Here is a 24438-nt window from a genome sequence, read left to right as displayed (position 1 = left end):
TTAATTTAATGGCCAGGGCTGCATGCAAAATTTATTTTTTTATATGGTATTTTATTGCTTGCTGCATACGGTCATACTGTATGCAGCCGGCGTTTGTTTTGGTGCAATTTGTCTAAACTGTTTTTAGTTTTGTATAATTTATAAGCGTCAAAATGAAACGCCGCAGTCAAACAAAAGCGCTGGCGACCAAGGAAGCAGACAAGAAGGTCAAGGAAAAGGCGGGTGCACTCACCTTAGATCAGTTCAGCTCTGATGTTATTTGGCAGGTGGGTACTTTGCAAAACGTAAACGTTTAGGAACTATTAAGCTACTTTAATGCTGTTTTAGCTAGCATCGCAGTACTGGTCTCCCGAATCCAAGGCCAAACATCTGCCATATAATGCTGAAATCATAGAGCGCATATATGCTGACGAAATAACGAGTGGAAAGGGCAGCGCACGTCGTATTAATATGCTGGAATTCAGCCAGTACCTGGAGCAGTATTTGTGGCCCAATTACAAGCGCGAGTCGGCTACACATGCACACTTAATGTCTATCGTGATCATGTCTAATGAAAAGTTTCGTGAGCGCGTCGAAGTTTGGAATGTGTTCCAGCAGTTGCCGGAAGAGTACCCTGGATTCTTTCGCCACGTGCTGGAGAGCTGTTTGCCCGACCAAACTTCAAAGCAAAATAGGAGCACATTGCGCGAACGGACGGCATTGCTAATGTTTCTGAATCACTGTTTCAACAGCATGGAAATCGAGCTGTGTCGCGAACAAGCAAAGCGCCTCGTCTCCCTGTCAATGTGGCATTGCCTGCAACCGCGTGAGTATAAAAACCATCTGAGTATAATTATATATCTAAATGTATATACATATTTAATTTTTAGGTCGTCGCGAACAAGAGCTGCGGGAGGTGCCTGAATGGCGTAAATACTGGAAACGCCTGCTGAAGAAGGAAAAGGATAATGCCAAGCCCGATGTGATGTGGGAACGTCACTTTATGCAGAATCTAATCATAGACTTTTTGCATATATTGGAACGGATTCCTTCGGAAGGTGAACTCAATAGTAATGTAGTTCATTACTGCGAGCGCTTTTTGGAGTTCATCATCGATTTGGAAGCTCTGTTGCCCACGCGTCGCTTCTTTAATACCGTGCTGGATGACTGCCATCTGATTGTACGGGCAATGATGAGTCCGTTGATGCAGCGGGAAGAGGGCAAACTGTTTTGTCAGGTATGTATCAGACTTTGTTTAATTTCTTCTTGTATAAATTAGCTTTAAGTACAATTCTCAATGTTTTACATTGTGTTAAACTACAAAAACACTTAGCATAGCTACGAGTAGTTCTTACAATTAGTTGATGATAGACTAAGGCCCAGACTCAACTATAACTTGGCTTACGAGCTTGGATGGTGGGCTTTCAATATTCGTTTCCATTCATATAGTGCATTTCATCACCCCAATCATTCGCCGATGGCGGCTCATTGTAGCAGCAAGACTTCTTCAACAGATAAGTCACGTGGCGCTGCCTTAGCACGCATATATAGAGCAACAGGGGCGCCTGGAATGCATTCACTATGATGTGTGCATAGACTAGACCGTCCAAAGCAAGCCATGACATGGTCAGAAACAGCCAAGCAAATGACATCACTAACAGCATTAGGAAGAACATAATAAAGCTGCAAAACAATTAAATTTATTCAATACCGACATGGACGACCTACTATAATCAACTCACTTGGCCTTCAGCTTGTGTGCAATTCGTCCGTAGACGGTGCGACGATTGATCAGCTTCCGTGTGGTCACATAAAAGAAGATGTTTACTATAATGGTGCATGCAATGGGCGCAAAGAAAATGCAAATTCCAAGCCAGCCAATTGTTTGCTGCTCGCCGCGCATGTTCTCTTTCTTGTACGAGTCTGCGTCTAGAAAGAAGTGGGCAAAGACTGCTAGCACAGCCATTGTGGCTGTGCAGCCCCAGGCATAGACCGAGTAATAACAATATTTACGCCCATCGGTGACGCGTAAAAAGACATTCCTCGACCGAAATGTTTTCCATATGTAATAGCCGAAACTATTCAGCCAGAAGAATGCGGCCAACAGGCTGAACCACAGTATTATGTCAGCCACAATGAAGCTGACGTGATTGGTGAAGTCTGTAAATATGCAGACCAGGTCTGCCGCCTGACTGACCATCAGGCACATTGCTATCGTAGTCACTATATTTCCAACCAGATCTCTGCTAAAAGGAACAAGTACATAAATTAATAACTGACTATAAATGGTACTCTACATGCAGCAACAGTTCTCACCTTAGCGTGGGCAGTATGAAATAGACAATAGCGATGATAAGCAAGATAATCAGAGATATGCCATGGAATAGTGGATTGAGTATTTTGCGCAATAAGAAGTTCGAGTCATTCCAATTGTTCTCCTTCTTGGCTAAACAAATGTGCGCGAAAAGGCTGTGTTTATGTTGAGGCGAAATAGCCTGCAAGATAAAATTGTCGATATGAGGCAAAGAAGCACAATATTAGAAATGTGTTTAGTACAAACCTTATCGAGGCAGTATTGGCCCTGCTCATAGTCATAGAAACGCGGCTTATGCGCCTCAGCCAAATCTTCATCGTAGTCGGTTTGCACGCCGCGCTGCTCGTCAGCCTTATCCTCCGTATTTGTATAGTGTCTCAGTTTGCCGTCATCTAACAGGACCAACTTGTCGTAGCTCTGTAAGTGAGAATCATAAATCAGTGCCATTCCATTCGCTTGTGCTGCATTTAGTTGTGCTTACGCCTGTGTAGTCCAGAACCGGCCACATCTGTTTAGTGCCACAGTTGGGCAGGCCTATAACGAACTTAAAATGGGCCACCGGTCTGTTCTGATCGCCACTGTAGCTGGTGAACATCGGCTCGAAATAGTCTATAAAAAGCAAGTACAGATATACGAATAAGGCATTAGCGTCGGATTGCATTAATTGAAGAAGCTAAAGAAGAGGAAGAAGAAACGGGGCGCATCAATCGAACAATGGGCAGGCACAGGCGAACAAAGCCAATCATAAAGCACTCCATGTCTATAAATATTTACGTGCTCAGAGGCATCAGAAATCCAGATTCTGTTGGAGATACAGCTACATGTGCACACATAGTTATTTAGCAACATTAACAGCATCAATTGACGCTCAGACAGTTTGCAATATTTTCAGCAAGTTGCGTTAATTTATTTAACTTTAATCTATGGAGTTGATCATGTTGCATGATATAGCTGTTGATCCGACTGTTGATAAAGTTCCTCGTATTTCTCCGACTGGTTATAATTGATATATTGGAATTTTCTGTAGGAAAAGTGATTGATACTAATAGGTAAATAAACAAATATTTAACTGATTTCTGACAACTACAACAGTTAGGCTTCGACTCCAACAAATTGTTTTGTATAATTATTATAATACGTTTTAAGCAAACTTAAAAAACTTCAAAGCAAATTCGACCAACAAAACATAAATCATGTTAAGTCTGTTTGCTTATAAAAGTATGAAGAAGACTTGGCTAACAGCGCCCATTACGTTGCCCTATTGATTTCCAGCTAATGTGGCATTTATGTTTAGGCATATGTTGCATGCCAAGAGCCAAAAATCCAATAAAGTTGAATGACCAAGCCGGCAGCCGAGTTGAACTAATTGTGATTGGCGTCGCCCTTGACAACGGTCGAATGTTTTGGTGTATTCCTATCCAGATCTCTTGAGTTTTTGACAACACTTACCCGTCTGGTTGACCTGCTGACACGTATTGTTGACGTGTATCTCAAACTTCTCACAGCATTTGTTCACCAGTACCAGGTTAGGATCGTTAGCGGCTGGCACTGCCGCTTGCATTGAGCTGTTATTGGCCACATGAGCGGATACGGCAACGGCTAGTAGGGTGGACAGCAGGGCTAGCAGAAGGCAGCTGCCTCTCGCCAGGTAGGGCAAAATTTGCGCGCCAAGCATAAATACGAGCATCATGCACAAATACTCAGCTCAACTCCGACACACCTACAGAGACACCTACAGACGCAGACACAGACACTGGCACTGACACAGATACACGTATTCGAACTCAACTCGTAATCAAATGCGTCATCAAAGCTGTGGCTGATGCCGGTTACGAGCCAAGATCATGACTTGCATGCTAGTTTCTCTTTCTTCACTTTTATTTCTTTGTAAAGTCCAGTACACGTTTAAGGTTTCCGCATAAAATGCAACTAAAGCTATACCCACAGGTATCAGATCGTTTCACATAGTATACCGAACATACACGAGATAATATTGCTTATTAGCTAAACAATTTTTGTTTGCATTTATACAGCAAGCGCACAAATTCCCAAAGACAACCAACCGCTGCGAGCGACAACTGACTGAGACTGACTGAGAATATGAATATGAATCGGATGTGACTCTCTCTCTCACTCTGCCTGTGGAGAGCGTCGGTTCGTGCTCTTAACTTCTAGTCACTAGCTCAAGCAGATTGAAAGAGCAGCACAAGTTGGCATTCACTCAGTGTAGAGTTCGTTTCCCCCGTTTTTCGTCTGTGCCGCTCTCTACATTCCACAACAGCAACCACCAAGTACAACAACCAGCGTTAAAGCAAGGCTTTGAGTCAATCTCTTTCTCTCCCGCTCAAACACACAAACTCAGGCTGTTTGTTTTTCTTTTGCCTTGTTTAAATTGAAGAACGGAAATTATCAATTGGAGTAAAACAGGCGACTCAAAGAACCGGCAATTCCAAATGTGTGTCTGAATATGTATATGTATGTTTATTGTTTGTTTGTCTGCCGTGTGATGATGTGATAAGACGCCGAAGCACTTCATCTACTGAGCTCGTATGTATGCATCTTTGGGCATCGCAACACAATGAAACTGCAGCAACCCCTCATTGCAATTGAAAACGCGTGCCTTGTCTTTCATTACATCCCACTTGTCAGCAGTTGGAAGCAGAAGGCGAAGCGGGACCCCAATGTGTTTGGACATGTCTTCCTAAGAGAAGCCCTTCTCATATCACACCAACATACATGCACGAATACAACGTATTTTTTCAGTTCCAATAAAAAAACTGTGAAGAGAACAGATTTCTTGATATAAAGTAGTTATTAAAGTGTGTGCTTGTCTTTATTTTAGTTTGATATAATTGTTTTTGTTATGAATTAAAAGTTGCTTCCTTAAGTCTCTCAAATATCCTTCACATTTCATGTTCCTCTGCTAGCCTAATAAGGACTCCCATCAAATTTGGACAAACCGCTTTTTGTCCACTTGTTCGTATAATTACCGTTCTCCAATTTCCACTCTCCCAATGTCAAGCTAAAGTTGACAGTTTGTAGACTTTCCGAATTCTCTCAGTTCACAGCGTATTGCCCAAAAGGATGACGTAGCAAAATTAAGCGACTGTTACAGACCGGCTCCGAAGTTTAGCCAGCTCGCTCGCTAGCGTCATGCTACCAGTGCTAGCGACTCAAAGAGAGCATTTTTAGATGCTTCTCTGCGATTGTGTGTGTGTCTTTGTAGAGTTGTAAATACAGGTAGTGGTAGTAAAAAATACGTTCCATTCAATGCACGCATTGCGAAGCAATACAGGAGCGGTTCAATTGGTTGCGCATATTATTTGACGGAATAAAATACTTTTTATGTAGCTTGTTCTTGATTAAAATATATATTTATGTTTCTCTTCTGCTAGTAAGAATGTCTTAAAAATTTGAAAATGCTTATCTAATTATGTACTCTCTGTTGACTTTTCTCCATAGCTGTTAGATATGCTTAAATTTTACACCCGTTTCGAAATCAATGATGTAACGGGAAACTCTTTAACTGATCATGACATGACCCAACTACACTATAAAAAGATTACGTCGCTGCAGCGTGCGGTGTTTGCCAAGTTCTCTACGCTGCGCGTCTTTGCGTTGTCCAATGTTGCTACAGTGGACACTCGTGACTCGCTAGAGAAACATTTTGGCGCATTGGATGCAGATGGGCTAAAGCAAATTGCCTCCTTTCTCAATCTTGTGCCCGATGATGCGGTGGAGCCATTCGAATGGCATCGCTTGGATGAACAGTTTCTGCGCGAGTTGCTCATCACGAGACATGAGAAACGATGTTCGCAGCTGGAGGCGCTGAATGAGATGCCGCTCTATCCCACAGAGCAGATAATTTGGGACGAAAATGTTGTGCCTTCCGAGTATTACACTGGGGACACTTGTCTGGCTCTGCCCAAGCTAAATCTGCAGTTCCTCACGCTGCACGATTATCTGCTCCGCAACTTTAATCTGTTTCGACTGGAATCCACCTACGAGATACGACAAGATGTTGAGGATGCCGTTAGTCGCATGCTACCGTGGCAGTCAGAAGATGGTGATGTCGTCTTTGGTGGCTGGGCACGCATGGCGTTGCCTATCGCCAGCTTCGCTGTGGTCGAGGTGGCCAAACCGCATCTGGGCGAGAAGAAACCATCGCGAGTGCGTGCTGATGTAGGAGTAACACTCTCAGTGCGGCGGGAGATCAAGGAGGAATGGGAGAATCTGCGGAAACACGACGTCTGCTTCCTTATCACTGTCAAGCCCACGACGCCCTACGGTACCAAGTACAATCCAAGGGAACCGTTCATACCCCAAGTGGGTTTGGTTAGCGTGCGCGGCTGCGAAGTGGAGGGCATGCTCGACGCTAACGGACGTGTCATAGAGGACGGACCAGAACCGCGGCCCCTACTGCCGGGCGAACAGCGTAGCTATCGAGTGTGGCTGGACTCGAATCAGTATCGCATGGACATGGACGACTTGCAAGAGGTATACATTAGAATATTATTTGCCAGTAGCCAATCTTTATCATACCTAATCCTGATTTTCCTTATGCAGGGAGCTGACGATGTTTATGAGAGCTTCAATATTTTTATGCGTCGCAAGCCAAAAGAGAACAATTTTAAAGCCGTGCTGGAAACCATTCGTCATCTTATGAATACAGAGTGTGTGGTACCTCCCTGGTTGCACGATATACTGCTAGGCTACGGCGATCCTGCGGCGGCGCACTACAGCAACATGCCTAATCAAGAACGCTGTCTCGAGTTCAATGACACCTTTCTTGACTATGACCACCTGAAAGCCAGCTTTCCCGATTACGACCTCAAGTGCGAAGCAGCCGAGGAAAACAGGCGACCACCCTATCGTCTCATATTTGAGGACGTGGCTGAACAGCGAGACAGTGATGCGGAGGAAATGCAAACAGATCAGCCGGTAACCTCCAAGTCAATTGTGGTGCAGCCTTATAAATACGAGGCAAGAGGTCCCTATCCAAGCGACAAACCCAAACAGTAAGTGTGAAAAGCAACTTAGTACTGAACAAATCTCAATAAATATTGCTTTTCTAGGAATAGCATACGCTTTACGCCTACACAGATCGAAGCGATACGCGCTGGAATGCAGCCGGGTCTTACGTTGGTGGTTGGACCTCCTGGCACGGGAAAAACAGATGTCGCCGTGCAAATTATCTCAAACATTTACCACAATCAGCCCAATCAACGTACGCTAATTGTAACGCACTCCAATCAGGCTTTGAATCAGCTGTTCGAGAAGATTATGGCCCTTGATATTGATGAGCGGCATTTGCTACGTCTGGGTCATGGTGAGGAAGCGCTCGAAACCGAGAAGGACTACAGTCGCTATGGTCGCGTTAATTATGTGCTGGCCAAGCGCATGGACTTACTCACCCAAGTTCAGCGACTGCAGGAGGCACTGGGTGTCAGTGGCGACAACGCGTACACCTGCGAGACGGCGGGCTACTTTTACCTGTATAATGTGATGGCGCGTTGGGAGAAGTTTCAAAGCCAAATGCTGGCACGTAATAATGAAACAGATATGGACAAGCTGTCAGCGCTGTTCGAAGCTGAATTTCCGTTTTCCAAGTTCTTTGCCGATGCGCCACAGCCACTCTTTAAAGGAAACAGCTTTGATGATCTTATGAGCATAGCCCAATCAAACTTCCGCTATATCTCTGACATATTTACGGAACTGGAGGAGTTCCGTGCCTTTGAGCTACTGCGCACAGGCTTAGATCGCTCTAAATATTTGCTTGTTAAAGAGGCCAAAATCATTGCCATGACTTGCACGCATGCAGCGCTCAAACGCAAAGAGCTTGTAAATTTGGGCTTTCGATATGACAACATTTTGATGGAAGAATCGGCGCAAATCTTGGAAATAGAGACATTTATACCACTACTGCTGCAGAATCCGCTGGACGGTCTCAATCGCCTGAAACGCTGGATTATGATTGGGGATCATCACCAGTTGCCGCCCGTCATCAAGAACATGGCGTTCCAAAAATACTCGAACATGGAGCAGAGTCTGTTCACACGTTTGGTGCGATTGGGCGTACCCACCGTAGATTTAGATGGCCAGGGACGTGCGCGTTCCAGCATTTGCTCATTGTATAAATGGCGCTACAAGAAACTGGCAGATCTGCAACACATATTCGAACGTGAAGAGTACAAAAACGCAAATACGGGATTAGCCTACGATTATCAGCTAATTAACGTGGATGATTTCAAGGGTGTGGGCGAAAGTGAACCGAATCCTTATTTCTATCAGGTAGGTCTACATAACATTTAATATTCCTTATATATTTCTAACCAAACTTCCCCAATCAGAATCTTGCTGAGGCTGAGTACATCGTTGCACTTTACATGTACATGCGTCTTCTTGGCTATCCAGCTGCGAAGATATCAATTCTGACGACCTACAATGGCCAGAAGCATCTCATACGCGATGTTATTAATGCTCGATGCGGCAACAATCCACTCATTGGTTGGCCACATAAGATTACAACCGTGGACAAGTACCAGGGCCAGCAAAATGATTATATCCTAATTTCCCTTGTGCGCACTAAGGCTGTTGGCCATTTGCGAGATGTGCGGCGTTTGGTCGTAGCCATGAGCCGTGCACGTCTCGGACTATATATCTTTGGACGCATATCGTTGTTTAAGAACTGCCTGGAATTGCAGCAAACGTTTAAGCTGGTAAGTGGAGCAAATAAGAAATGCTCGGCACCAAAACTAATCTATGTTCATTACAGCTCATGCAGCGCCCATTAAAGTTGCGCCTGGTGCCATCAGAGGAATATCCAACAAAACGACTTACCAGCGAACCGGCCTCCGATGATATTTGTAAAACAGTGGAAAACATGTCTGAGATGGCACAATTTGTCTATGAGCTTTATATGACTAAAATGGAACACCTTAAGAAGACGCTGCCCACCGAGGAAGAAATGCAAGCAATGCGCCGCCAGCTGCCAACTGACGATGGGGATGAATATGATAACGAAGTGCCAACAAATGCAACTGAAGAGAATGAAGAGCCCCCACAGAAAAGGGCAGCAAAAGAAACTACTAAAAACGCGTCAGAGGCTTTTAAGCCCACACCAATTCTTAACGAGATCAACGTGGATGAGCCTGAAATGGAGCAAGAACAGGAAGCGCCTGACCAAGAGGTTAACACACCCACTACAGATCAGGAAACTAGTGAAACTAAACCGGAATCTTCTTAGCGGCTGCTCAATACATTTAATTCCAATAATTTTTAACAATTCGTTATATGCGATAAATATAAACATACGCACACACATAATCTGTTCTTTTACTTCTTCGGAGCCGTAATGCCCTCCAGCTGGGCCTTGAGCTGCGCATTGGTTTTCTTAAGGAATGTGATCTCCTCGGTGAACTTCTTCTCCTCGGAGGCGCGCAGTTCAGCATTGCGACGTTCGGCTTGCTCCTGTTTCATTTTCATGTCGGCAATTATTTCCTCCAGTGCTTCCTTATCTGACTCCAAAGTCTTTACACGATCACGGAGCATTTCCTTCTCTTCGTGCGCCTGCAGAGCCTTCCGCATGCCAAACGCCACAGAGCTGCAGTAAAGTGTTTCATAGGCTTCCATAGACATTGCGATTTCGTCACGAATGCGCAACAAGAGTAAGCCGCGCTCCGAGCAATTGATAGTTACCTGACGTATAATCTCATCTGTACTAGGAAATGCGTTTGTTAGAGAAGTTGTAAAAGAAAATGCAGCGCATAGCTCACCAAAGCACTGAGAGTAGAGCTCACGGCGAACGGGACAGATGCCCGTCTCGCGGGCCTGTGTTTGCTGCAGGCGAGTGTCGAGCATTTCCTGTAAATTGATAACATCTTGGCGAGTGGCTGGTGTGCTGGACACGGACTGCTGCCATAATTGGCCATCCTCTTCCCAGCAGCGTGGAGGCAATATAGAGTTCAATATCTCCTCTGTCTCCTTCTTGGTATCCAGAAGGGCACCCGCTGTTTGTGGGCGCTTCATTTCCATCTCCGTCAGCGGGCCGCCCTTCTTGTCCGGGTGCTTGACAACAAGCACCGGATTATTGTACCGGACCAGGGTCTGGAACTGACCCACACTCGCAATTTCCATTTCGTCCATCTTGCTGACTTTTGCGTTCTTCGGTTAATTTCAAATCAAAAAAAGAAAAACTATAAGGCAATCTATGAAAAATATTTGTTTGTGTATTCGTTCCGACGTGTTCAACAATGTTTGTTGATTTGAAAAGCTGAAATGCCTGTATCTAGGAAAAGTCCGAAGAGGGTTGAGCTTGTTTTTTTTGCTTCTAGCAACTGTGAATGCCGAGCAACGGGAAAACTCTTGCTTACCCGCCAAATATCAACAGGTGGGAGAGAAGCGAGTAAAGCCAAAATGGATTATTCTTAATTAAACATGTGTAATTTTTGTTTATTTGAATGTTTATTATATCGTATTCATACTGTAAATGCAAACGAATGAGTTATGACTCTGTTCTAATGGATTCCATAGAGCAGTTGATATCGCATATACGGCTTCTATGTATTTATATATTAATATCTTTAACTAAATACATTTAACTTATGTATATGAGCAAGCGCGGCTAATTAAACTTTAAACTTAAGGGCTAACAGTTGATGTCCGAAAACTAACGTAATACGAATTGGAAGAGCAAATAATTTAGTCTATTTCTAAATGGTATAACTTAGTAATACATAAAAGTGAGTACGCGTTTAAACTAATATCGCGGCGTTATTCAAGTAGAGTAAACCAATTATTTTAACCATAACTAACGCTTACATATTACGCTAGACATCCATATAATCATTAGACATATAGATACATATATATATATTTATATATATATATATATATATATATATATATATATATATATATATATATATATATGTGTGTGTGTATTTGTTTTTTCATATATATTATTGTCATTATTTATGCGGGAGAAATTCCACTATGGGGTTTAGTTTGTAGCCGTTTACACATTTTCATACGTAAGTATTATAAAGTTTACTTTTGTTTTTCGTGATTAGTTGAGCTTTAAATATTGTTAGCATATTATATACTACTACGCTCCATATATATATGTATGTGTCTGTATATGCACTTGTATAAATTTATATTTGCACAACGGGCAAATTCGTGAAATCAGAAAATTAGATGAATTCAACTAAATCGTTTCTACGGGTTCTCTAAATAGTTAGCTACTACAAAATTTACAATTTAGATTTTAGCTGCAGATTGCACTGCTTAAATAAGCTCGGCTACGGCGTCGTCGCCATCCCGTATTGGTGCCTGGAATGTGGAGCCTGTAAACTCGTACATCTGTGAAATAAAAGACCTTAATTAGTGCCAGAATATATTCGCTCGATTGCTGGACAACTTACAGAAGGAGCCCGATTGTTGCGGAGTGTGGCATAGTCCGCAAAATCGTTGGCATGTGGATCAATACGGGTTTGAAGCAGACCTGCTCCGCCGATCCCACCGCCACTGACTGCACCGCCGCTTCGCATGGAAATGGAACCGGCACCACCGTTGCTGCCGGAGCCGGCGGTCAGACGATTCTGATTGTTGCGTGGCTGGATGGTGGCGTAAGTGTTGTCCACCGACTGGCCATGATGTACCTGCTCTAGTGAGCTGCGATGATCCAAATGCCCAGGAGCATCTGAGTTAGATATATGGTCGGGCTCCGAAAAGACCTGCATGGTCAACTCTTGCTCTTCATACAGCTTAAGTTTCCTGCGAATAAATAGTAAATGAGTAAATGACGGACAAATGGCTAAGATTAAGGAGGACATACTGTTCAATCCAGAGCGGATTCTCGGTCGTATTCAGATCCTCAATAATTTGCTTTTTAATCAATGCTTCCTTGCGACGCGTCTCTACGGGCACTGAGAGATTCCAATGCTTCAGGCAACAGCAGAGCACAATGAAGCTAATGACGCCCACAAAGAGCACTATGACCAGTGCCACCAGGCCAGCCACGGCCAAATCGAACTCATCCTGCACAATGGCTATATAGGCGGGCACAACATTCTCAATGGCGAATCCTGCATAGTAATCCTGGAAAGAGGGAGGATGTGGATTATTTTAATTGAATTATTGAGATAAACGAGATTTTACCTTAAGATAATCGTAGTTTCTGTCAATATCCTTGAGAATTTCATCGACTGGTGCTATTTGCTGTGTCTGAGGATCCACGGCATGGAAATACAGATCACACCAATCCATGCGAATGCGTCCTATAGAATCCAAATGGAAGCGTATTTCGTCCACAATGATGCGATGCTGTGTGGCATTGCGTAACTCAGCTATAATCTCTTCCTGCTCCTGATAGACCTCCTCGGGTGGACGGGATAGAATCACCCTAACCAACTGGGTGCCATCAAATACCCAAATCTGAAAAGGCTAAATTCTTAGACCGAATCTCTCAATGTCATTCGCTGTCTGTTAACTTACATTAACTTTGGTGTTGGCCGAGCGCTGCGGCTGCTCCAGTTCTCTTGCCACGATCTCCAACTCAAAGCGGTCTTGGTTGTACTCGGCCATTATTGTATTGGCTGTGATACGGCCATCCTGCGATATGGCAAACGGACTGGGCACGATGGAGCCCGTTGACTTGGAAGCGCCGAATTTGTACAGATTTGAAGCAACGATCATATACTCAATCTTGGCATTTTTACCCTGATCCGCATCGGTAGCATTGACCAGAGTGATGGCCGCATTCATTTTGGCATTGGCATTGACGCCCGCGTAGTAAACGGACTTCTCAAAGACCGGCGCATTATCATTCACATCCAGCACGGTAATAGCTACCTTGGCCACAGTATTATCTCGATTCAACGTCTTGATCGAAAACGAAGCGCGTTCTTCTTCAGATATGTGCAAGTCCGCCTTGATGCTGGCCAATATGTACAGAGTATACGCATCGGTCTCCTCACGGTCCAGGCTCTTGTTGGTGTAAATATCTCCAGTCAGCTTGTCCACATAGAAGGCGCCATCTTCGTTGCCCAGGAGCATATAGTAAAATATGTCACGATTGTGCTTGCTGCGCGAGGCGGCCTGAATGTGGCCAATCTTGACATCACGACCGCTGTTCTCATTTATTGATACCTTATAGGGATTGGAGGCGTCCGGGAACTCTGGCCGATTCTCATTCGCATCTACAATGCTGACGGTCAGTAGGCGCAGGGACTCAAATGGGGGATTGCCAGCATCACGTGCCACCAATATGATATCATAGCTGCAGATCACATATTTAGGAAATCTGAATAAGGATTGTACTTTTGAAATAATCCATTTCTGTAACTTACTTGGCGCGATTTTTTCGATTGAGCTGCTGCCTGACGCGCAGTTCTCCGGTGGCCTCGTCGATCTTGAACTCGGTCGTCTGCTGCACATTTTGATTGTTTACCTGCAGATGATAGCTGACCTTTCCGATTCCGTCGGTATCATTGTCCAGCGCCTTGACGGTCAGCAGCAAATAGTCCGGTTGCACGATGTCGCCAGGTATTTCGATAGTCGCATTTGACAGAGCCGGAAGCACGAATTCCGGACGATGGCGATTAACGCGCAGAACTGTGATGACCGCCTTCGCAGTTGTCTCCATGGTGCCCGAACCCTGAGTGTCGCGTGCTGATATCACCAACTCGTAAACACCATGCTTACCGGCCAGACTTTGAGCCGGATAAATGATGCCCGACTGTGCGTCAAGCTTAAAGAGTGCCAGCTCATTGCCTCCCGTTATAATATACCGCACATCCCCATATAAGCCCTCATCCAAATCTATGGCCTGCACCTGCAGTAGCGCAGCTGGCGGCTGATATGCTGCATTCTCCGAGACCGTTGAATTGTACACCGGCCGGGTGAAGACGGGAGCATTGTCGTTCACATCCAAAATATTGATGTGTATCTAGAGAAGGTGAAGAGAAGAAGATATATTAATGAAATTGAATGTTCCATATATCTATCTGAATCTGTATCTTTATTCGTATTTGCATCTATATCTTTATCTGTATCTTTATCTGTATCTTTATCTGTATCTGTGCATGCTTCTGTATCCGTCTCTTTATCTGTTTATTTTTATGTATATCTGAACGCATATATATCTGTATGTGTATCTATCAACATCTGCACTTACATAAATCTGCTTCTATTATATAATATAATATTCTATTCAATAATCTATAATATAATATATATCAAGATGTATATCTAATGTCACTCACCGTTGCCGTCGCCGATTTTTGTACCGTGGCTGGTGCCTTGTCCTGTGCCACAACGGAAAGCGTGAGCTCTTTCAGCTGTTCCCGATCCAATATGGATGCGTTTGCCACCATCACGTTGCCCGTGTAGGCATCGATGGTAAAGTATTTGTTGTTTTCGCCTATCAGCGTGTAGGTCAGCTCGCCAAAGGCACCCACATCGCTGTCGTGGGCCTCCACTTTGCCAGCAACTGTGCCGCGCGGGGAGTTTTCCGTGATGTTGAAATAGTACTCAGACTGGGTGAAGTGCGGCTCGTTGTCATTCAGGTTGATAATGTCGACGACAATGTCCGCTGTTGCAGTCAGCGCCGGCACGCCTGTATCGCTGACTGTTGCCGTGAATTTGACCTCCTTGACGGCCTCATAGTCCAAGCGGGCAGTTGTGTAAATGGTGCCTGTGGTGTGATTGATGGCAAAGTAATCATTGGACGTAATGTTGAACTCGCCAATGCTAGAGTCTTCGTCGCTCGCCTGCAGCGTGGTCAGCACGGTGCCAACTGGCTGCTCCTCGACCATTTGCAACTTTATCACCGGCTGTTCGGGGCTCCAGGGCGCATTGAATCTCTGCATGGAATGGAAGAAAGTGGAAGCAAGCATGTTGTTTATGAAAATTCAGTCACACATTATTTGGATTCCAGATGTTCGAAATGTTGCAGGATATGTCCTATGGAAAGCTAAAGCTACTCTTTATAAATATAGTATCTGTATTGTACAAGGCGACCTCCTTGAATATCCATCGATTACACCCGGATATGCGTGACGTCAAACTGGTGGTGAATGCGGCCAAGCAGGAGACCTGGATACAAGAGCTTTTCATATTCCTTATATCCAGTCTGATCCTGCTGCGCTTCCTACTGTGTTTTGTTGGACTAGCATCAAATATAATTGCAATGTAAGTTCTTAAGTTTTATATGTATTGCATTAGGCACTCCGATGCCATAACGCCTGCATAGTCTTCACTAAGTCAGTACGCCTGGACCGATTTTGAGCTATTTCCCGCATGCAATGAAAGTCTAATGGATCGGGCTAATACATTATTTCGATATCTAAGTATTTGTCTTAAAACACTCCAAAACTACGTTAATTATCTCGGAATTGCTGGAGCTCGAACTTAAATTTTATACTGATTTCTTCTTTCCTTTTCGTCCTGCATGCAACTTTGGACTGCAGCTATCCAATCTTGACAAATTCCCAGCCTGAACTGCTGATGCCCACAATCATTGTGCAGCTGCTCGACAATGTGGCGTTGAACATCTACGAAATTGTTTTGGGCTACACCAGTATAAAGTATTTGTACTCGCAATCATACGCGGTTTTTGCGGTATTCTTCGCTAAAATGATCATAAAAACCACCTGCTCTGTATCGGTGCTGTAAGTAGCCTTCGACGCAATGCGGCTGATTAAGGTAGTGCCAGACAGAGCGAGCATGTCCGAAGTCTTTCGGTGTCTGGCACGTCAGAATCAGCATCAGCTCACTAATAAAGAAATATCCCCCGCCTTACCCTACTACACTTCTTTTCTTACAGCAATATGTACACGGAAAAGCAACATCAAATTGTGTCACAAGTGACCTACGACGAGAACGGCGCCAGTCTTGAGCACGAAAGCAACGAAGAATTTGAAATAGCCCATTATCACTTTCGGCCCATCAATTCGTAATAAAGCGTGGGCGTAAATTAAATAGTGAAAAGTAACTGACCGGAGGTATTTTATTGACGTCGATTATCTGTATAATGAGCAGGCCGCGTCCTTGCTGCACATTGGGCGCAGTGCTGTCCGTCACGAGTACATTGATGCGCATTACCGCAAAGAGATTGCGATCCAATTGGCGGTTGACCAGAACTTTGCCATTGCGGGCGATGGCAAAGTACTCCTTAAACTGCTCGCTGTGAAGCAGCTCCTTGCCCTCCTTATCAATGGCCGTAATGTCATCGGTGGCCGCAAACTCGAGGGCATTGTGCGTGGCCACGTCGGGATCTAGAGCGATCAGAGTGTACACAAGGTGGCCAGTGGGCGCGTCTGCACGCACCTCAGCATGCTGTGTAGCGGGCACGAAGTAGGGATCCTTATCGTTGCTGTTCTGCACATTGATTGTCAATGTGGCGGTGCCTGTGAGACTGGGCGTGCCCAGATCAGCAGCCTGCACCTGTAGGTGGTACGTGTTGCGTCTGTCATAGTCGAGCTTGCGCGAGACAAACACCTCGCCAGTGCGCTCATCTATATCAAAGTCATTGAAGCTGCCCTGTTGTATGCGATAACGTAGCTCGGCATTCTTTCCAGTGTCCAGGTCGGTGGCCTGCACTTTCTCAACGCTGGTACCAATCTCTGAGTTCTCCTCGACGACGGCGCTATAGTTTTGCTGCTGGAAACTGGGCACATGATTGTTAACATCGCGTACTGTGATGTTGACGCCGCAGTTGGCCGTAAAGAGTCCATCGTTGGCTTCGACCACAAATATGAGCTGCTCGCTCTTCAGATTCGTCACATCCAGGCTGGCGTTGGGGCGTATGCTAATCTGGCCGCTTCGCTTGTCAATGTCAAAGATGCTCTCGATCTGCGATGAGCCAATAATCCGGTAGCTAATGCTGGACATTGTGTCCGCGTCGCGCGCCTTCACCACCAATGGCGAATCAAAGACCAAAGCGCCTTCGTCCACACTGGCCCGGTAGAGGGGGCTCTCACATACGGGCGGCGAATCGTTGGCATCGCTCACCGATATCCGCAGGGAGACCACAGAAGTCTGACCTTGTCCATTGTCGTCGGTGGCCTGCATAGTAATCAAAATAAAGACAGATTGTGTGAGAAATATATTGATAAGATATTTTTATAGATGTCGACACTTGCATACCCTAAAAGCGTTAAGAAGCTCGCAATAATTGTGATTGCAAATTGTCATTGATCGTTGCTAGTTTCGATCATACACATATTATATAGAGCTAGTAGACCTTGAGCAGTTCTTATCTTAAATCATTCAAACTAAGATAGATATTTCGCTATATTTTTAAAGTATCTGATCTATATATAAAGATAACGTAGTATGTTGCTTCTATTTAAAGTTTTTTTGAACAAATAAAAAATTTGAGTTCAATATTTCAACTTGATACGAAACCAATTGTGAGACATTTGTAGATGGTTTACTTATGGCACACCAATTGCATAACATAGTTGGGTGACCCCGATTTGAGCTAATAAAAGTCATTGTTTGTCAACATCTTCCCACACCCACCTTGTATGACAAGAAGTACGTGGTCTCCGTTTCATAGTCCAGACACGTCGTCGGCGCCTTGCTGCTGGCGGCTTTGTCGTCATTAGCAGCTGCCGCCGCTGCCGCCGATATTGTTGCCGTTGCTCCCGCGTCTACCGCGTCTACTGCTGCTGCTGCTGCTGGCTGCGACTGCAACGGCGCCTGCGTGATTAACGTGTATTGCACGGTGGGCTCTGTGTTAATCTGTCGCTGGTCGAGGCTCTGTTCCGCCTCCATGGAAAGCATTTCAAGTGCGTGACCATCGCTGTCATTCTCATGGAGGTCACGTCGCTGGCGCCTGTTGCTCTCTCTCTGACAATCGCCCAGGGTGATGACGCCCGTTTGCTCATTGACATGAAACAGCTCCGCACCAGTGCCGGAGAGGCTGTACCGTATCCCTGCATCACCAAAGCTGCTCGAATCCACATCCTTGGCGGTAATCGTAGTTATGTACTGTCCCGGTAGAGCTGCCTCGGAGACTGTAGCCGAGTAGCTCTCCTGTTCGAAGCTGGGCTTGTTGTCATTGGCGTCCAGCACGCTCACTGTTATTGTGGCTGTAGAGGAGAGCTTGGGATTCGTGTCTGTCTCTTCCGCTATAACCAAGACTATGAACTTGCGTTGATTGGGATTCTCGTAGTCCAACGTCCCATTGGCCACGCGTATGTTAACCTGCGAGTAGCCTGTGACTAGCTTTGGTTCCACGTCGAACACCCCGGACACATCCTCCAAGCGCAGCGCAAACTTCGAGTTGATTCCCACATCAGCATCACTGACACTCATGTCCAGGGCCAGTGGAGTACCCTCCGGCGTGTTTTCGAGCAACGACACCTCGTATTCCTTCTTATTAAATTTGGGTGGCGAGTCGTTCACATCGCGTATGGTCACCGTAGCTCTAGCCGTGGCACTGGTCAGGGGGTCATCACTGGGCACATCGTTCACCACCTCGCGGGCACGTACCACCAGCGAGATTAGGCCGGTAGAGTCTGTCAATGCCTCACGATCTAAGGGCTTCGCCGTGCGCAGCTCGCCGCTGTTTGAGTCCAGAAGGAAGTAATCATTGGGATCTGAATGGATTTGGATGGACGATATGTAATCATGGAGTTTGTTTAATGAAGTTTTTCTAGCGTTCAGCAGCTTTTCGCCTGCGGTATACTCACTGCTCAGCAAATCGTAGACAATTTTCCGAGGTTCCCCCTTGTCGCCGTCACGAGCTTGCACGGTGAGAACCAAGGTGTTAATGGGACTGTCTTCGTCAATGACTGTTGAGAGGGATCTCTGGAAGACTGGTGGCTTATCCTGCACGTCCTTGACGCGTGCCTCAAAAGTTGTCTGGGTTTTGTGCACTCCATCGCTAGCCTCGATTTGGAAATGATAGATCATTCGTTGGTTGTAGTTCAGAGTGTCATTGACCACCACTGCAGCCGTGAGGATGGTCGCCTCCCGGGTTAGCAACTGCAAGTGGAATCTGCAAGGATCGGTAACAGTTTTTATAAGACTTTTCATCAAAGTTTGGCAATAGCTTACTTGCTGCACGCCTCAGGACTTTGTTGCTGTGGCACGCATTTCAGATCAAGGCTGTCCCCAATTGTGTCGCGATCCTTCACCAATATTTTATCGAATATTGTGGTACCCACCACGGCGTCCTCGTTAACATCCGCTTCATAAGGGGTCTAGAGTGCAGTTAAACAAAAATAATATTCAATTGATCAATCCAGCTGTGCGCTGTTCCCTTTGCACTTACATTTTGAAACTCCGGCGGATTGTCATTTTCATCAAGTATGATGAACGTAATTGGTTGTTCCACAACATTATCCTGCTCGGATTCGCCCTTTGGATCCACGCGATCTCTGATCGATACCAAAAATGTTAGGCTGTCCGTTTCCTCGCGATCCAAGGGCTTAACCAGTGTAATATTTCCAGAAATTGGATCTACGCTAAAATGATCGGAGCCAATGGAGCCAAATGTCACATTGCTCTGCTCAGGATCGTAGCCTTCTAATCGGAAGACCACTGATCCCACTGGCTTGTTCTCATAGAGCACAATATTGTTGAGGGTTTGCGTGAAAACAGGCGGCAGATTTGTTTCAGCTACCGAAATATTAGAGGGTTTATTATAGCTTAGTCAATTTGACAAAATTGTAAAAAAATGCTTACAGCTGACTAGCTCCGATGCCAGACAGATTATTAACAGCGTCAGCGTCCACTTCATTTTATCGACTGAAAAAGAAAACAAATGTTTTTTTTATTTAGGGGATAAAACATAAACAAACTAAGCCAACAGATTTGCCAAATTACAAAAATTCACGGAACATAGAGAGAGAGAGAGAGAAAAGGAATGTTGTTAACTTGTTTCCACTTTTGGATTTGCATTTTTTCGGCCATTTGTTGCGCAAACAAACAACAAAGATAAATTAAATTTCATGCTGAAAATTCAATTAGCTGACAACACAGAAACAACAGGAAGGCGCGCGCCATGCTAAAGCAGGGGAAGTAGGGACGTCGAAGGGGATAAGCGAGTGGCGTCAACAACAATGGCCATAACAATATAACGATGCTGATGACAAGCAACAAAACAACAACAAACAGCAAGCAGCAAACGGCGACCAGCAACCAGCAACCAGCAACATTGTTCCAAATTGTGCACTTTAACTGGAGTTGAAGTCCGGGAGCTGCTGAATCGGGCATCTACCGGTAGTTGTCCGCTTAAAGGCGCCAACGTTTTTAATGTCCCCGGCACGCACGACCGGAGCTTTGTGCCTGAGGTCCGGACTTTAAAACGTATCTGCCAGCAGCACCAGCCATGACTATAATCTGCCGGCCAGAAGCGAAGCTGACCCACAGGGAGGCTACGGCCAGGTCCAGATGCAGATGCAGGGCCCGCTTCTGAGCAGCCAATTAGTTTTGCATAACAACTCCACTGGAAATTTTACAGTAAAGCCTCGTATTTTGCGTGTTTTATTTGCAGAGGCTACACTGCACGGGCCAAATGCCCGCAAGCTTCTGTGGTCCATAAATATCCTATTTACCTGCCCGTTACCATTGACCATAAACCGAACATTTTAAGGTTTCTGCCTAAGTTGCGGATTGTGTGGCATTTCAGCCATGGTATTAGCACTGATCCAATCAGTTAAATGAACATCTATGCGCATTTGGATTTTAAGTCCATAAATGTTATTTAGGATTCAAAATTAGAGCCTCAGCCAAGTATATTTACTCTTAAGTAATAAGTCAAATGACTCTCTTACAATTTTGCAAAGTATACAAAAATCCAAAAATATTTTACGGGTTTCACTCAGCACTTGCGTCTTTGGACAACCATAAATATTTAGTTGGAATGCTGTTTAGTTCTATGCTGAGGAAACTTAAAGCTTATGTGCAACTGGTTGCTGCTGCGACTGCAATATTTACTCTCATGTATTTGCTTGCTGCTGATCCAGTTGTTGCTGCAGTTGCAATTGCACTTTTGCCGACTCCACATTTATGTCCTGCTAATGGTATTTAGTGCTGACCTGAATAGTTTCTTGTTTTGAGACAGGACAAGTGTAATTTAGGGTTATTTGAATTATGTAGCCACATACTGAACAGACACATGTCTATTAGGTGTAATCTCGCCACAGATATCTTTGGACTCAAGAGTGTTGCTGTCAACACTTTAGTTGGCTAAGTAACAAGTGGTAATTGTTGCATTTTGTTTTTTAATTTTTAATAGAAATAATCTGCAACTTAAACTGTCTGACATATGTTTGCCGACCTGCCTAAGCAAATGGAATTTTAATTAATGTAAATACTCAAAGCCAACAACCCACTTGTTCAACAAAAGAGTTTACATATGAATTTGATACCTCTTTTTATGTACAGCTCATTCCAAAGTACTTGCGATTCATGTGCTCAATTTAAATGTTCGATGCCATCCATCAAAATCATCAAATTTCAATCATATAGTCAAATTTATATGGCATGTGTGTGTGTGAGCTTTCGTTTTTATGTTTGTCAATACTCAAACCTGTTGATGGATATTTGCCTTTCCCTTCCCCTTTGCCTTTGCACATTCCCTGAGATTTAAGCCTTCGCTGAGATGTTATACGTTTTATATTTTTTTTTCGGCTGGCTTTCTTCATCATTCTAAGTCATCATCATAAAACGCAAAATGTACCTTAAGTCAAATTTGCTTTATGCAAGGGTAAGATTTGTATGGAAGGTTGGAACGGGGGTAGCAGCTCGGGCAATCTCATGTTCCTATTGCTCGTCGTCGCCTTTGAGTGCTGTGCAAACTAAGCGTTCGTGTTCCGTAATCCTTCTTGCAGATTGCCTCTCGTATAGCGAGCAAGGAGCCAGGCATGCCAAACATAATAAATCATATTTATTTAAAATAAATTGTATTTCTTCTGTTCTGTTGCCAGCACAGACCGCCAGGCAGCCAGACAGCGAGTCAACGCAACAGCCGCAGCACCAGCCAGCCAGCCAGCGAGTTAACCAAATCGCTTTTCTTGGGGCTAAGGGCAATAATAATTGAATTATATGCACATCAAAAACTTCTTAGCCTCAGCATTTGCCGCCAGTTGCGACTAGTTGCAAATCCATTTTGCGCTTTTTGTTGCAACTTTTTGGAGGTAATCAGAGCTAATCCCCAAAGCTGATGCAAGCTAAATCTGGTGCACTAATAACTTTTACTCTCTCTCTCTCTCTCTCTCTCTGTCTCACTCACTCTCTCGTTCAGTCGCTCTCTATGTGCCGCTGGCGGCAACATAATAAAAATGTCAAACTCCTTATGCTGTCGTTTGTAATACATCTTAGTCAAAATATGTTCTTTATGCTTGCAACGTCCTTGCCAAGCTTATTTCCTTACTCTGCTTTTGAGCTCTGCTGCCGTCTGGCAGTTGTTTTTTGTCTCCGTTTTTTATTTTGTGCAACATTTGTTATGCACCATCATGATGATGATGATAATGATGATGATGATGATGATGATGACGACGGCGCTGGCGATGGCGTTGACGATGATGATATCGTGTCGTATCGTGTCGTGTGCGAGTTCACAAAGTGCTCCACTTAAATATGCTATGTAAATCACCTGTGCGAGCTACAGCTCTACTCCAATTGCTCATCCAAACAGCCCCTACTCTACTTTGCCCTCTACCCCTAGCTCCCAATCCAGCATCATTCATATTGCTCTGAGAAGCGTGCCCATGCTGACATTTTCTTTATGTCCTGCACTTTGTTTGGCCCGAGGCTGCATCCAACCATCACCAGATTCTATTTAAACGGCGTTATCTTCCGTTGCTTTCTTATCTGCCAGGCAAGAAGAGCCTCCATACAAAGCCCTAAGGGGCATATTGCCACTAGACGAGGCCGTATACCAAACACAATTATTCCTATTCATTTATTCCCATTTTTTTTTTCAATTTTAAATTAAGATGTTATGATATGTTTGTAAGATTTCCGTACTGCACATAACACTCTTCAACTTAAATAAAATATTAGGTTTCAGACAAGTTGACAATAATTAACATTATTTACAGGATATCTGGCACTTCATTCATGCCCATTTCGCTCGTGAATCGTATTTAAATTGCCTTTTTTATATACGTCGTCTGTTTTATTTTCGAGACACTTTCGCACTGCTGCCACATCTACGCGCCGTGCCTCTCGTTGGCCCCGTTTGCAAAGCGGCCTTTTCTTAATTTATTCATAAGCCTGGTGGCAGCGGCACACATCTTGAGTGGAGGCAACAACATTACTATTACTCATGTGGGCGGTAGCAGCACACTCCACTTAGACACACACACACACCACTGACAATCCACCTGCATCAAAAGCAACAGCGACAGCAACAGCAACAGCAAGCTGTGGCAACCACGTGCGTGCGGCATCGTAATTCAACGCAGCTTGTTTGTTTAGCTCCGGCAAGCCAGTTTGAAGCAATTTCCTCGGCTTGTGCCACCTGCAGCCAACTCCAGCTTGTCAGCCACCCAGCCAGCGCGGAGGTGTTCTCCACCTATTTTTAGCGTCCTCATATAATTATGCTTCGCATGTTGTGAGCCGTGTGCTCATTTCGCATTCACAGCGCTTGTGACAGTTTAACAAATTTGGAATTTAAATTGCACCTTGCATCCATCGCGCATAGAGCCTAGAGCCAGATTAACAATGGAGCGGGTCGGGACTCAAGGACCCGTTGCCCGCACCTGTTGTTACTCAAGCTGTGCATAAATCTGTGCGAGCGTTAATCGCTATCACAGTGGCTTCATACTCAAACTTGTCTGGCACTCGCTTACTTAATTTCCAAAATCCACATAATTATGATTGCTACGTGCCGCATCGGCAAAAGTTGCTTTCCCGAGGCTTAAGGAAAAGCCAAAAAGCAGCGCCAGCGTAAGTATTATCAAGTTTTCTCGCGCGGCACCATTGTTGCTTTTCCCACGCGTATTAAATCGTAGCCACCCCCCAAAACGGAAACAGAGCAACCCACAAGTCTTCACCCGAGACCCACTCAGGTAAGTTGGGAGTCAACTTTAAAATACTGCACAAAAATGAAATTAAAATTGTTGATTTTCGCCTCTTTTTTTTCCTTGTCATTTTCCGTAGGGTAGTTTGTTGAGTGTCTG

The 24438-nt window shown here is 44.6% G+C and overlaps 5 protein-coding genes across 6 annotated transcripts; 2 read left to right on the top strand and 3 right to left on the bottom strand.

Annotated features, from left to right (window-relative positions):
- The first annotated feature begins 65 nt into the window (after window positions 1-65).
- On the top strand, window positions 66-9540 carry LOC111604642 (RNA helicase aquarius). Its single transcript, XM_030222756.1, has 8 exons — window positions 66-266; window positions 328-805; window positions 870-1216; window positions 5756-6790; window positions 6860-7311; window positions 7369-8584; window positions 8644-9012; window positions 9069-9540. Exons 1-8 carry the CDS (start codon window positions 153-155, stop codon window positions 9537-9539), a joined length of 4482 nt encoding a protein of 1493 aa, XP_030078616.1. The 5' UTR covers window positions 66-152; the 3' UTR covers window position 9540.
- Window positions 1223-5114, bottom strand: LOC111598899 (probable G-protein coupled receptor Mth-like 5). Of its 2 annotated transcripts, none has more exons than XM_023314366.2 (6): window positions 3743-5114; window positions 2775-2902; window positions 2540-2710; window positions 2296-2474; window positions 1722-2222; window positions 1223-1662 (listed from the first exon to the last, which is right to left on the bottom strand). In XM_023314366.2, the coding sequence occupies exons 1-6, from the start codon at window positions 3981-3983 to the stop codon at window positions 1404-1406; spliced, it is 1479 nt and encodes a 492-aa protein (XP_023170134.2). In that variant the 5' UTR covers window positions 3984-5114; the 3' UTR covers window positions 1223-1403. The 2 variants fall into 2 exon arrangements, with proteins under 2 accessions (XP_023170134.2, XP_023170135.2); XM_023314367.2 differs by lacking the exon at window positions 3743-5114 and adding an exon at window positions 3068-3336.
- A 67-nt stretch (window positions 9541-9607) lies between the features above and the next one.
- Window positions 9608-10563, bottom strand: LOC111604643 (putative inner dynein arm light chain, axonemal). Its single transcript, XM_023322789.2, has 2 exons — window positions 10069-10563; window positions 9608-10008 (listed from the first exon to the last, which is right to left on the bottom strand). Exons 1-2 carry the CDS (start codon window positions 10436-10438, stop codon window positions 9629-9631), a joined length of 750 nt encoding a protein of 249 aa, XP_023178557.1. The 5' UTR covers window positions 10439-10563; the 3' UTR covers window positions 9608-9628.
- Window positions 10564-11223: 660 nt separating this feature from the next.
- On the bottom strand, window positions 11224-20077 carry LOC111604641 (cadherin-87A). Its single transcript, XM_030222788.1, has 13 exons — window positions 19994-20077; window positions 19581-19927; window positions 19364-19509; window positions 18997-19304; window positions 17822-18903; window positions 16295-17362; window positions 14560-15159; window positions 13645-14243; window positions 12791-13574; window positions 12455-12730; window positions 12132-12394; window positions 11719-12070; window positions 11224-11656 (listed from the first exon to the last, which is right to left on the bottom strand). Exons 1-13 carry the CDS (start codon window positions 20046-20048, stop codon window positions 11582-11584), a joined length of 5955 nt encoding a protein of 1984 aa, XP_030078648.1. The 5' UTR covers window positions 20049-20077; the 3' UTR covers window positions 11224-11581.
- LOC111604644 lies at window positions 15207-16284 on the top strand. Its single transcript, XM_023322790.1, has 3 exons — window positions 15207-15487; window positions 15766-15966; window positions 16122-16284. Exons 1-3 carry the CDS (start codon window positions 15234-15236, stop codon window positions 16252-16254), a joined length of 588 nt encoding a protein of 195 aa, XP_023178558.1. The 5' UTR covers window positions 15207-15233; the 3' UTR covers window positions 16255-16284.
- Window positions 20078-24438: the final 4361 nt, after the last annotated feature.

Source organism: Drosophila hydei, unplaced genomic scaffold (genome assembly GCF_003285905.1).
Source record: "Drosophila hydei strain 15085-1641.00,03,60 unplaced genomic scaffold, DhydRS2 tig00000063-arrow-pilon, whole genome shotgun sequence".
In the NCBI taxonomy this organism is placed as follows: Eukaryota; Metazoa; Arthropoda; class Insecta; order Diptera; family Drosophilidae; genus Drosophila; species Drosophila hydei.
The sequence above is the reverse complement of the archived record's forward strand: the minus strand, read 5'-3'. Positions and strand labels throughout refer to the sequence as shown.

What these genes read in the sequence shown, in the direction of transcription:
- LOC111604642 (XM_030222756.1), top strand. Translation starts at nt 153, where the DNA reads ATGAAACGCCGCAGTCAAACAAAAGCGCTGGCGACCAAGGAAGCAGAC. An exon ending in GCTCTGATGTTATTTGGCAG is followed by an intron (nt 267 to 327) that starts GTGGGTACTTTG and finishes ATGCTGTTTTAG; the next exon opens with CTAGCATCGCAGTACTGGTC. An exon ending in CGAATCCTTATTTCTATCAG is followed by an intron (nt 8,585 to 8,643) that starts GTAGGTCTACAT and finishes TTCCCCAATCAG; the next exon opens with AATCTTGCTGAGGCTGAGTA.
- LOC111598899 (XM_023314366.2), bottom strand. Translation starts at nt 3,983, where the DNA reads ATGATGCTCGTATTTATGCTTGGCGCGCAAATTTTGCCCTACCTGGCG. An exon ending in GCCAATACTGCCTCGATAAG is followed by an intron (nt 2,475 to 2,539) that starts GTTTGTACTAAA and finishes TTTATCTTGCAG; the next exon opens with GCTATTTCGCCTCAACATAA. An exon ending in TTCATACTGCCCACGCTAAG is followed by an intron (nt 2,223 to 2,295) that starts GTGAGAACTGTT and finishes TCCTTTTAGCAG; the next exon opens with AGATCTGGTTGGAAATATAG.
- LOC111604643 (XM_023322789.2), bottom strand. Translation starts at nt 10,438, where the DNA reads ATGGACGAAATGGAAATTGCGAGTGTGGGTCAGTTCCAGACCCTGGTC. An exon ending in GCTCTACTCTCAGTGCTTTG is followed by an intron (nt 10,009 to 10,068) that starts GTGAGCTATGCG and finishes TTCCTAGTACAG; the next exon opens with ATGAGATTATACGTCAGGTA.
- LOC111604644 (XM_023322790.1), top strand. Translation starts at nt 15,234, where the DNA reads ATGTTCGAAATGTTGCAGGATATGTCCTATGGAAAGCTAAAGCTACTC. An exon ending in GCATCAAATATAATTGCAAT is followed by an intron (nt 15,488 to 15,765) that starts GTAAGTTCTTAA and finishes TTTGGACTGCAG; the next exon opens with CTATCCAATCTTGACAAATT. An exon ending in ACCTGCTCTGTATCGGTGCT is followed by an intron (nt 15,967 to 16,121) that starts GTAAGTAGCCTT and finishes CTTTTCTTACAG; the next exon opens with CAATATGTACACGGAAAAGC.
- LOC111604641 (XM_030222788.1), bottom strand. Translation starts at nt 20,048, where the DNA reads ATGAAGTGGACGCTGACGCTGTTAATAATCTGTCTGGCATCGGAGCTA. An exon ending in GGCATCGGAGCTAGTCAGCT is followed by an intron (nt 19,928 to 19,993) that starts GTAAGCATTTTT and finishes ATATTTCGGTAG; the next exon opens with CTGAAACAAATCTGCCGCCT. An exon ending in GCAACAATCGGGCTCCTTCT is followed by an intron (nt 11,657 to 11,718) that starts GTAAGTTGTCCA and finishes TTTATTTCACAG; the next exon opens with ATGTACGAGTTTACAGGCTC.